The 13,098-nt window shown below is 39.0% G+C and overlaps 1 protein-coding gene across 1 annotated transcript in view; it reads left to right on the top strand.

The window, feature by feature from the left end:
• Positions 1-8,244, top strand: part of RAB21 (RAB21, member RAS oncogene family) — a 41,358-nt gene extending 33,114 nt beyond the window's left edge. The window contains exons 5-7 of the mRNA XM_075551272.1: positions 969-1,023; positions 1,491-1,579; positions 7,491-8,244. Of these exons, the coding sequence (XP_075407387.1) occupies positions 969-1,023; positions 1,491-1,579; positions 7,491-7,633 (287 nt within the window). The 3' untranslated portion in view covers positions 7,634-8,244. The remainder of the gene's footprint in view (positions 1-968; positions 1,024-1,490; positions 1,580-7,490) is intronic.
• Positions 8,245-13,098: the final 4,854 nt, after the last annotated feature.

Below are 13,098 nucleotides of genomic sequence, written 5' to 3'. Positions count from 1 at the left end.
AATTCCAAAAGTTTGTGGAAAAATAGGGTTTTTTTCCTGACTGTTTTGAAGCCCACTCTGCATCTTCTTGACTCTGTATTTTCAGCCAATTCACTTTAACTTATGCTTGGTACTCAAAAAAGAATTGGAATTTTACAGTTGCTTCATTTTTGTTCTGGGTTTTGATTTTTTAATCCAAAATTTTATTTCATGAGTTAAATATACTTGTAAAACTAGCGTCTGGATAAACAAACATTTTAGCAGCACTTGAAATCTTTCATTCTATTAATGGCTTTTTAGAGTAATTTCAGTTTGGTGCCACTGTTAGGAGTGTTAAACTTCTTACAGCAGTTTTGAAAGCATGTTAGACACAAAGCAAGTTATCGAGTGTTTTTTAAGCAAGTAGCTTTCCCCTTCATGATGATGGAGAGCTTTAAAACCTATATATTTTCATTGCTATTTTAACCAGCTTATAACTAGCTTAGGAACCAAAAGACTGACATAAAATATATTTTAGTAACCCGTAAGGCAAACTTATTTAATTATTATCTATCTTTAAGTTGATTGAGAACTATAGAAAGTCTAGCTGTTGTTTTTGACCTCCACACATGGCTAAAAATCATATGTTTACCCACTAAGTTTCTTAGTCATGACTCATGATATATACCCCAAATCAAAGATTAGTACCCCTCTGTGTGGAACAGCTTCCTCTGACAGAGAGAGGTTGCAGCTTCAAGGGATAGCTTCACTGAATCATAGGTGGGAAGATGAGGCCTTTATCTTGATAGCCAATTTCACCCCTCACATCTTAGGGGTTCACTTTGTCGTTTTTAGGACATTCAAAAGACAGGTGGGATTGGTATTGTTTCTGTAGGTGATTAGAATGGCAATTGTATATTATAAGCAAACTTAATTTCTTTTTCTTTGATTTATATATTTCATTTTAAGAATTAATCAGTACTAAAGATGGACTTTCCCTTCTACATTAGGTAATAAAATAGACTTGGAAAAGGAGAGGCATGTTTCCGTTCAAGAAGCGGAATCGTAAGTGTTACGGCCCCATCACTCCCTGGTGGACGTTGAAATTTTCCTCCTTGTGCTTTACTGTATTGCTGTTACTCAAATCTCAGTGTCGCCTGGTCTGCTGCATTCAGGGAAGCATGTTTATATTGGCAATTTCTGAGCCCAGGGCACTATTTTAAAGATATTCTACTCTTACACTCCTGATTTGTTTCAGTAAAAAAATGACAAGAGTGATCTAAAAGAAAGCCATCATGATCAAATAGCGACAAAAACTCCTAAAGTATCTGGGCTCCAAATCATAAATGTTTTGTACCTTGATAGATTGTGCTGTTATGTAAAATGCGGTCCATTATATAGATAACATAACAGCTATCAAATCTTAATTTCACTGAACTTGGGTTAATTAATATAGTAAGTCACAAAAATGACTACAGTAAAAATTTAACAGTGTGACAGTCACTGAAGTTATCATTTAAAAAATTTTTTAGGTATGCAGAATCTGTGGGAGCGAAGCATTATCATACTTCAGCCAAACAGAACAAAGGAATCGAAGAACTCTTTCTTGACCTTTGTAAAAGTAGGTATATTTAAATTTAGTATGTTTAGAAATGACTTATTACAATATTGGTAGTGTTCCTAAAGTAGTATTTTAACCATCTCTATTAACAACCACTTGAAAACTTTTCACATGTACTGGTGCTATTATTTACATTGTGTGTTTTCTTTTAATTAAATCACTTTTTCAAGCTTGAATACCTGTATTAGTCGTGTTTAAAACTGTAATTAATGGCTTAAAATCATATGTATGGTATTCACTAAAGCACATCAATTTCTGAGGGTGTAATGAAGACACACCCTCAGGTAGAAAATAGAGATTAAAACACAATTAAGAAATAAAAGTCTTGCAGTGATTAAACCTTATCTGGATCTTGATTTGATAAACTAGGGATAAAAGGAATGTTTATAAAGCAATTGGGAAGTGGGGAGGGGGCAAAATGAGGAGCTGATATCAGGGGCGTAAGTGGAGAGCAAATGTATTGAAAATGATGAGGGCAATGAATGTACAAATGTGCTTTACACAATTGAGGTACATACGGATTGTGATGAGTTGTATGAGCCCCTAATAAAATGATTTTTTAAAAAAGCATTGGGAAATATGAATACTTGATATTAAGAAATTATTGTTTTGTTTTTGGATGTGATTATGATGTAGTTATATAGTTACAGAAGTATACAAGGGGGCTCAAAAAGTTTGTGGGGAAATTCTATTTTAATTCTGTTTCTACAATCTTTTTGAAGCTACTAATGTTAAAATCATTTACAAATAAAATATATGTGTCTGGGGTTTACCTGAAAATAATGAAGGACATATGTGGAGTTTGGATTCCCTAGGCATTACAAATGCTTAAGGACACAACCACTGTCCAAAAAGTTGGTAGTTTAATTCTACTCAGAAGTACCTCAGCAGTCAGGCCTGGCAGTCTCTCTGTGAGATGTCACAGCCTGGACAACCCACAAAGCAGCTCTCCTCTCCACATGAGGGGTCTGAGTCAGGACCCACTCAGCGGGCCGCCCAGAAGAGAGACACGAAAACAAGCCTTCCACACACAGCCTGCATGTCCTCTCTCCGATCATCCAACAGAGTGTGTGTTCTGGTATTTAGGAAACAAGTTTATGGAGTAATGAATTAAGATGCCTCTTTCCCATTAGATTTATGGACCTGAGACATTTTGAGAATGTAAAAAAACAGTGGTTTTCCTTCCCTGAGAAATGCATATATACACAAACTTTGAAGTAAATTTCAGGAGTTTTGTGGATCCCTGTAGGTCATTCGTGAGGATCCCTGTTGTAGTGGTTGATGAATTGGGCTGCTTACTGCAAGGTCAGCAGTTTGAAACCACCAGCTGCTCCTTAGGACAAAGATGAGGCTTTCTGCTCCTAATTTTTACCACAAAACTGCATAAAAATGTGCTGAAAAACTTGGTTTATACACGAGTATAAATGGTACTTAAAAGTTTCTGGGGATAGTATCCAAACATGTTTTAACAAACTCTTCATTTGATTCTGATGCACGGACCCTTACATTTTGGGAAACACTGCTGCAGATTAGTACTTTTAAAACGTTATACTTTTAATTTTTAAACAAAAAAGCAGTTTTATTAACATGCAATTCACATAACATAAAATTCAGTAGTTTAAACATATTAAAAATGAGTTGTGCAATCAACCTTAGAACATTTTCTTCATTTTTTTAAACATTTTTAAAGCATTTTATTAGGGACTCATACAACTCTTATCACAATCCATACATACATCAATTGTGTAAAGCACATCTGTACATGCTTTGCCCTAATCATTTTCAAAGCATTTTCTCTCCACTTTTTTTCATTTTTAAAAATCAATTTTATTAGGGGCTCATTCAACTCTTTTTTTTTTAAAACATTGTATTAGGGGCTCATACAGCTCTTATCACAATCCATACATATACATACATCAATTGTATAAAGCACATCCGTGCATTCTTTGCCCTAATCATTTTCAAAGCATTTGCTCTTCACTTAAGCCCTTTGCAACAGGTCCTCTTTTTTTTTTTTTAAATGTTAAACTTTTATATCTTGGAGATATTGATACAAATCAGAATCCTCAGTAGGTCTAATGTGGACCTGACATTCTTATTTCTATCAAGCTCCCAGGTGGTAAAGATGCAAGTCCTTGGATAAACTCTCCACGAGTGGTTTATAATTGTCAGTCTCAACATCTTCATCAGTGAACAGAGTATTCCAATTAAGTTACTTGCCATATACAAAATTTAATATCGTTTATATATTATAAATATACATAAAAATATTGAAAATTTAAGGGAATAGAAATAGAATTTATAATGTTTTATTTTATCTTAGTGGATTACCTCCCATACTTCGATTTGAAAATCCGTGTTTTAGATGTAGCTGAATTCAAATTTAAGAACCCTTGTTCTGTTTTAAGGACTCTCTCCTTCTCTTCTGTACTTTATGAAATAGGTGTTTCACACGTATTTTCTGTCAGTCTGTGTCTTGTGTTTTAATTTTTCTTAACAGTGCCTTTCAAAGAGCAAAAGTTTTACATTTTGGGAAGTTCCTTTTATCAAATTTTCTTATGTAATTTATATTTTTTGTGTCTTAGTTACCTTCACCTAGTCCAAAGTCACAAACAATTTTGCTTTTTCCTACAGTTTTTATGTTTTAGATTTTAGATTTATTTTTGTCAGTTTTTGTATGTAGTATGAAGTGTGTCTGTCCATTCACCATTATGACATTGTTGATTAATATAGCGTCATATTTTTTTATATTCGATTCATTTCTCCAGCTTCAATTTTCTTCTCCATCTTAAATGCCCTTTTTCTTTTCAAATACCAAATGCTTAAGATGCTATCTTTCTAGTAAACTAATTCATCCTGTATTTTAAAGTCAATTTTACTTGGACAATTCTAACTTCTTAAACCAGTGTTTCCAAACGAGGCTATACCTCCCCCTGTGGGCCACTGGAATGATCCAGGGGCACTACAAAAGCAGATTTCTACACTGTATCCCTGGATAAGGGAGCCCTATGGGGTATATTTAGAAAGTTTTTAATTTTCTAGAGAACACTGAGGAATTTTTTTGTTGTTGTTGAAAAGGGGGGTGCCAAATAAGTTTGGGGACCTATGCCTTTTTTAAAAAATCATTTTATTAGGGGCTCATACAACTGTTACCACAATCCATACATACATTACTTGTGTAAAGCACATTTGTACATTCATTGCCCTCATCATTCTCAAAACATTTGCTCTCCACTTAAGCCCCTGGCATCAGGTCCTTATTTTTTCCCTTCCTTACCCGCTCCCCCTTCCTCATGAACCCTTGATAATTTATAAATTATTAGTTGGTCATACCTTGCACTGTCTGACATCTCCCTTCACCCACTTTTCTGTTGTCCTGTCCCCAGGGAGGAGGTCACATGGAGATCCTTGTGATCGATTTCCCCCTTTCCAGCCCACCCTCCCAGTATTGCCACTCACACCACTGGCCCCGAAAGGATCATCCGCCCTGGATTCTCTATGTCTTAGACACAGAAATGAATTAAAAATATACTGTTTAATTGTAGAAACTTTAATTACACAAAAATATCAAAATGTGAAGCTATTATTCCTTGAAATACCCTTTCCCTTATGTCTTATATAGGTCTGAAAGCAGTGTTTCCGTATCTCTTACCCTTCCTAGAATTACACTATTCTTTGATTTACACTGTGTCTAAACAGTTTTGCTATCCTCTTGGGACTCAAATCATGCTTCTTTTCAAATCTTTGACTTTGGGAAGCAAAAAGGAGTCTAAAGAGACATTCCGTTCTGTCGGATGAAGGGGTGCAGTGTCCCAGCAGTTCTTACAGGACAACTCTTGCAACCCTAAAGTTAGCAGGCGCATTGTCCTGAAGAAAAGAATGTCTTTGGGGCAGCTTTCCTCGCTTCTTTTTCTCCCTGATGCAATTTTCAGTATTCTTTCATCTGTTTCCTAATGAGCTCCAACTATCAACCTGAGTCCTTGGAGCGACATCTATCAAGATTATCTATCCCTTTGGAATCCCTCCAAACAGCCCCTGTCATCTTCTGAGCTGACCACACTGCCTCGAAAGTAACTGGCTGAGAGGATGCCCTCTAATCCACTGCTTTGATGGAACCATGCTCACTGGGCTGTATTGCGAAATCCAAGACTGCTTCGAATTCATTCCATAAAATCATCTTCCTTAACTCTCATCTTACATTAAACTTTGGTGGAAGAGTCAGCTGTTTTAGCTAGTATCTTTGTACAAGTCTGGCATCTAGCCAATGAAAGCTTTCTAGAGCCAAGATGTCTCTTAAGATTGGAAATGCTGAATTGTGTGGGATCCTAACTTCAGTAACTATAGCGTCAGTAGTAATTGTATAGTTTTTCTGTTTCTGACTTCACCCAATCTCTTCATTTGTTGAAGTTGATGCTTTTCTCTCTCTTAGCTCATCATCATAGTTTTCCTGACCTTCCTTAAAAACACTAGAGCGATCTAAAAACTATTTTGTGGGGCAGCCTTCCTATAAAACTTTATGCAAAGCTTCAATGATTTGGGAAGGTATTCACTTGAGTTCTTAGCAACCTGAAAGTAGCCCTTACCCATTAAATAATATTTTTCCACAGCACAAAATGTATTCTCATTTTAAAGAGATGCCCTAACAAGACAAGAAAGAAACCTGCCATTGGGTTGGTTCCTATTCATAGTGACCCAATAGGGGAGAATAGAATGGTCCCTTTGGTTTCTGAGCCTGAATCTCTACGAGAGCCAATGGTGCCATCTTTCTTCCCTTAGAGGAATTGGTACTTGTATTATTGAGAGAATCTTTCTGCAATCATCACTGATCACAGAGATATACTTAAACACATTTTTATTAGGAATAAATCTGTGCATGTGTGAACTGAAGCCCTGGTAGCAAAACATGTATACTTCAAACCAAACCAAACAAAAAACCAAGCTCACTGCCATAGAGTCACTTCCAACTCTTAGTGACACTATAGGGCAGGGTAGAACTGTCCCTGTGGGTTTCTGAGAATGCAAGTCTTTACTGGGAACAGAAAGGCTCATCTTTATCCAGAGGCTAGTAGTTTCAAACTGTTGACCCTGCAGCTAGCAGCCCAATACATAATCATTACAAGGCTCCTTCCTACCTTTTTCACTTAACCTTACTATTTTTAAATGGTTTTCTTTTAATTATTTTATTGGGGGCTTGTACAACTCTTACCACAATCCATACATTACATCCACATTGTGTCAAGCACATTGGCACATTTGTTGCCATCACCATTCTCAAAACATCTGTTTTCCACTTGAGCCCCTGATGTCAGCTCCTCATTTTCCCCTCCCTCCCTGTACCCCCTTCCTCATGAACCCTTGATAATTTATTTACAAGTCATTATTATTTTGTCATGTCTTACACTGTCCGACGTCTCCCTTTACCCACTTTTCTGCTGACCGACCTCCAGAGAGGAGGTTATATGTAGATCCTTGTAATTGCTTCCCCCTTTCTACCCCACCTTCCCTCCACCCTCCTGGTATCACCCCTCTCACCACTGGACCTGAAGGGATCATCTGTCCTGGGTTCCCTGTGTTTCCAGTTCCCATCTGTACCAGTGTACATCCTCCGGTCCAGCTTGGCACCATCTTGACCGGAACCCCTACGTGCCCCTACTATTTTCAAATATGATTTGAAAATCTTAAGGATTATACTTGTACATAGCCATTTGTTTATAGCAAAAAGTTTTCTTTTGTATTGGTATCACTATGATCATAACACTGGACAGATATACGTTCATGATCCAAAATTTTTAGCACTTCTACATTTAGTTTCTTTATTGGTTGAAAGTAGAACTCTACAATACTGAAATTATAGAGACAAAAAACTCCAAGGCCTGTAGTCTTAATATTTTCTGCTTTCTCCTTCTCTTAGGGATGATAGAAACAGCACAAGTTGATGAGCGGGCAAAAGGCAATGGCTCCAGTCAACCGGGCGCTGCACGGCGAGGTGTACAGATCATCGATGACGAGCCTCAGTCCCAGAGTGGTGGCGGAGGCTGCTGCTCCTCTGGATAGCTTCTCACTCGAAAGAAATGACAACAGCAGCAACACAACCACATACATACACACAGACTGTGGATCATTGCCCTCAACACGAAGACTGCCATAGTCAAGTCACGTTATTTTACCAATGGAGTTAGAGAATTAACAGTATTTTAAATTACATTTATAACACTGCAGAGACCTTAAGTGCTAAACTTAGTGGAGTTTGTGACCAGAGAATTGGCATTTTCTACAAATGTTAACAAAGCAATTACCAATGGCCTTTTTACATATTTTTTTCTGTAATGAGGAATAATATGCATGTAGAAAAGACCTACTTAAAAGGCTTCATTTATATTCTTTTAAATCAAATCTTTATTTAATAACTTATATATGTTGTTGGAATGGTATACTTTTTTGCAGCCCTTTGTATTTTGTGGTAGTTTGAATTGTATCACTTCTGAACAGCAAACTGTTTTTTTTGTTTTTAATTAGCAGATTCCTGAAGTACTATTTTTGCAGGGTTTGCACAGGCCCCTAACTGTCTACTTCTTTGATATAATCTATATTCATCCTTTATGCTGAGCTGGTAAAATACATTGTATATTACATATTAAATATTTTATCTGCTTTTACAGGTGCAAGGTGCAAAAATATTTACAATAGTCTCACAATGACTGTAAAGTGAATTAACATTTGGTGATAATGCCTAAGCTTTTGACTCTATGTTGTGCAGATCATAGCTCCTCTTCACTTTGTCTTAACTTGAAAGTGGGCGTGTTAAAGTTTTCACACATTCTTTACTTGAACTACTACTGTTGTCGCATTTTTCCCCTGTAAATCCATCTGAGATTGATAGCAGCATTTGCCTTTTGGTTTGTGTTTTTTGTTTTTGTAAAAGAAGTACATCTACCAGTTTGCTTTAGGATGGTTACTTTAGAAGTATTTGAGTGGAGCATATTGAGTTTCACTCTGCAACGGGTTTAGCTTTCTGACCGCTGTAGCTTTGTCTTAGGCTTTATATGAGATGGGTTCAGTGGAGTGAGGAGAGAGGAAGAATTCCCACACGGTGGCCGATTACCAAGAGTCATTCGTACAGCGTGCTAGTAGCGGTCTGTGCCCCCGAGGCAGCGCGTGCAGATCCTTTGTGAGCAAGCCGGATTTGTTCATGGCTTGTCAGAGTTGAACACAAAGTTTGTTTCATTTTTATAAGAGCTATCCTGTGTTTCGGAAGGGAGACATGTAATGCAGTTATAGCAAACACTGGAAAGATTTATTATAAAATTATATTCTTGTATACTTTGTAAATTAGTCCCTCATTAGTTTTTTCAAGCATAGGACTGAATTTAAATTTGTTGATTTTAATAGAATCAGGCACTGCTCACAGAAGGAACACAGATTAACAAATTGTTAATTAACAAATTGTTCTTGTTCTAATATATATATTTTTCCATTTCTGTCATGCTTGGAAAACTAGTAAATGTTATGTCTGAGATAAAGTGGAATGGCCCCTGGATTTACTTCTCACAAGAAGCCGTAGTATGCAATAAAACTGTTAGTGTGAGTGATAAAAAGGCTATTAAAAGGTTAAAGCTATTGAAAATTGATTATGTATCTTTAAATAACAGTAAAAAGATTCTCCAATGATTTTGAAAATTTGAATGAATTGACGCCTGGATGCTGCAGTGTTAGAATTTTGACTGAGAACTAGTACTGTGTCCTGTGAGCACGCCTCACTTTTCCTTCTTTAATATTGCCCGGCCACGCTCAGTGCACGGGTTTCTGTTCATTGTGTTTGGGGCCGTGGGCGTAGGAGTAAGAGTGCAGGGGATCAGTTAAAGCGGGCTTCTTCTGTGGGTGATTGTGCTCTGTGGCGTAAGCTGGTGTGTGGGAGGAGAAGGCGGCGTGGCAGTCACGCGGGGTGATTGTGCTCTGTGGCGTGAGCTGGTGTGTGGGAGGAGAAGGCGGCGTGGCAGTCACGCCGGGTGATTGTGCTCTGTGGCGTGAGCTGGTGTGTGGGAGGAGAAGGCGGCGTGGCAGTCACGCGCACGGCACAGGTGGCGTGGAGTCACACGCACGGGCACAGGCGGCGTGGCAGTCACGCGCACGGCACAGGCGGCGTGGCCGTCACGCGCACGGCACAGAAGTGTCTTCGTGCTCCTTGCGAGGGCGGAGAGCAGGCTTTGCCATTCTTGCCGACGGAACGCTAAATAACTTCTGCACTGGGGTTAAATACAGCGCTTAAAACTACTTAGGAGAAGAAATTGAGTTTTAGTCTAAAAGATAAAGTCATAAACCCTGATAATTAGCTGCATACTTGATCTCTTACCCGTTTAATGGTTTAAAGTACAGATAAGAACTTTTGCTTCAGTTTTTCTGATAATTAATGAGGGGTTACAACCACTCCATGTGCATGTAGTTTCAAACAGTGTCTTGCTTTCTGTGTATCTTTCTTCACCTCCAGCATTACGTTCTTTTTAACGGCAATGTAGGCCCACTCGTGGCACTACTAGATACTACGTGATACTTGCATTTGTCTTTAGCCAGGAATAGAGTAAAAGAGTGATAATGTCAGAGGACCAGCCAACTGCAGTACACCTACAAAAGGAAATAAAAACAGTAAACCAAGATTGAGGACATTTCGCTCATACTTTCTCTGCCAATCTAATCAACCTGTGTGTCCTTGTCCTAATTGTGCTATTAGGAGAAAGATACAAGTTGCCATGTTTTGTAGTAACAGTAATAGGTAGGTAAAGCCAGGTCTTTTTTAACTACTAAAGTATACTGAAAATGGTTTAAATAGTCACTAAAATGTACCTGAATATTTTGTTCTCTTTAAGTACACAATCATGTATGTTTCTTCTTAGAAATGTAAACGTGCCTCCCACCAAAAGCCTGTTGTGGTCCATTCCAGCCCACTGCCATCAGGTCAGGTCCAACTCAGCAACCGCAGATACGGTTTCCAAGGCCGTACATGTGCGCGGAGCGGAAGGCTTTCTCTCCTTGGAGCGGCTGGGAACAATCATCCCAGACTCTGCACTCTTAAGGCCCCCGGCGCTTATAAAAATGCCTGTATTCTGTAAGTAAGAATGCAGGTTAGGGAAAAACCATACTCCTTCAGGGACCCCTCCCAAATGGTAATTACTGTTAGGTGCTGTCGAGTCGGTTCCCAGTGGGAGCCCTGCGTGCGACAGAATGAGATGCTGCCCGGCCGTGTGCCGTCCGCCCAGCTCTGCCAGAGCCCATGGTTGGGTCAGTTCACCTCCTTAGAACGACCACTCTGAGACACACTCCTCACTGACTGCGTTGCTCATTTAAGTATATATACAGGGTGGCCTCTGGAAACTCAAGAGGAAAATTATGTACTCTTTTAATTCCATTTTCCCAGAAATTGGAGACCCCTAGATACTTAACGATACATGGTGGGTTTTTAATTTTCATAAAAATGGTGTTTTACTACGCATAGGATTTGCAACATTTTTTCCTCCTCCTCTCAACACATTGAGGAAGTCTATCAAGAAATACTTTTCAGTGTTTTTCCCCCCTATATTTCTGGTTGCATTTTTGGTAGCCCCTGACTACATGATTCCCAAAAGAAATCCAGTTAAAAAGATTTCAGTAGTATGATAAAATTTAAGTGCAAGGCCAGTGCTTAACTTAGAATATCAGATGCCTCCTTAAAGCATGTTAGTAAGGGGAACTAGAAAAATAATTTAAATTCATTTGAAGCTCATTACTTTTGGTCTACTGTTGACTGATAATTTAAGATCCAGGGGTTAATTTTTGGCATATTAACTTTTTGAGGGAAAAAGCGTAGTTGACAGGGAGAGGGCAGGATCAGCTACACTGAATAGTTACCTCATGCTACTCAGATACAAAGGGTCTTAAAAACCTCTTGTTTAATTAGATTTTCCCGTGGGATTTTTGAAGTTGCCTTGTAACAGGGTTTATCGTACCCCAAATTCACACTATATGTGCTTTTGAATTTAGCGCAAACAGTGAAAGGCTCTTTTCATATCTCCTTTTCTCCACCATCCCAATGAGCTTCCTTAGAAGGACCGTTTGTTAACAATTTGGTGTGTAACTGTCAATATAAATTATTTTGGGCCTTTGTCAGATTCTTAATTCCCTCAAGGCAACTTTCATGTCAAATTTCACCCTTCACTGTGATGCAGCTTACCAAGAATCAGCAAGAGCTGTACTTTAAACAAAGTTAAATTAAAATTGGCTGCTAGAATTTTGTCAAGGGGCTCTGGTGGCTGCTAAGGGCAAGGTCGGCAGTTTGAAGCCACCAGCCACTCTGCAGGAGAAAGGCAAAGCACTCTCTCGAAGGCTTAGTCTCTGAAATGCGCAAGGTCGGTTCTAACCTGACCCATAGGGAATCCACCTGCTGGCAGTATGTTTGGTTTGGTGCTGGCACCTTAAGGACAACTCCTGAGATACTGTGTGTGCCAGTTGTAGCATTCCAGCAAAAAGTTGTCAGTCTTTTCTCTGGAAATAGGGTTGGAAAGAGTAGTGTGCAATTCCAGACTTCTTAATACACAGTTAATTCTGGGCTGGCCTTGTTCCTTGGTTTATTGCCCTGCCTGGGAGCATTGCAGTATTCCCACCATGACTTCCGCTGCTGCTCTGGCACAAAGTGAAGTATGTGAGCTCCAGGATTAAAAAGTACATTATTCAAATTTTACCTTTAGTGAACATATTTCAGAGAACGGCTTCAACACAAGATTACGAGATTTAAGAAAAGGTATTTCTGCAGTCTTTTAAAGAGTTTAACATTCAACTCAGGACATTTATCTATTTTGACTCATTTATTGAAAACCAACCACTCCCCGAGAGAAAGATGAGACTGCACTCATAAAGATACTGTCTCTGAAACTTTATAGAGCAATTCTGTGCCTTATAGGGTCATTACAAACCAGAGTTGATGAATGGCAGTGGGTTGAGGAATCCTGGTGGTGCAATGGTTAAAGCACTCCGCTGCTGAGGTCAGTGGTTGGATACCACAAGCCACTCTGCTAGGAGACATGGCAGGCAGCTCCACTGAATATTTATAAAGCCTTGGGAACTTTCAATGTCACTGCGTTGAAATGACCATAGTGGGCCATAAGGTAACCCTCTAAGGTGCCGTGATGCAGTAGAGATTACAATTTGGGCTGCTAACTGCAAGGTAATCGGATTGAAACCACCAGCTGCTCTGGTAGAAAATGTGCTTTCTACTCCTGTAAAGGGTTACAGTCTTAGTTTGACCCTGCCCTGTAAGGGGGCTATGAACATTGACGCAGTGGCATGAGTGAGAAGGAGCGCTGGTGGGACTGAGAGTTAGGCATTGGGCTGCTTGGGACCCACCAGCTGCTCTGCTCCATGGGAGAAAGATGAGGCTGTCGGGTCCCATAAAGCTGGACAGTCTGGGGAGCCCTCTGTAGCATCTCTGAGTTGGTATTAACTCCATGGCTGTGTATTTGGTGTACTGTCACTATGAGTTGGACTCTCATTGA

Source organism: Tenrec ecaudatus, chromosome 6, assembly GCF_050624435.1.
Source record: "Tenrec ecaudatus isolate mTenEca1 chromosome 6, mTenEca1.hap1, whole genome shotgun sequence".
In the NCBI taxonomy this organism is placed as follows: Eukaryota; Metazoa; Chordata; class Mammalia; order Afrosoricida; family Tenrecidae; genus Tenrec; species Tenrec ecaudatus.
This window is presented reverse-complemented; position numbering and strand designations above follow the sequence as displayed.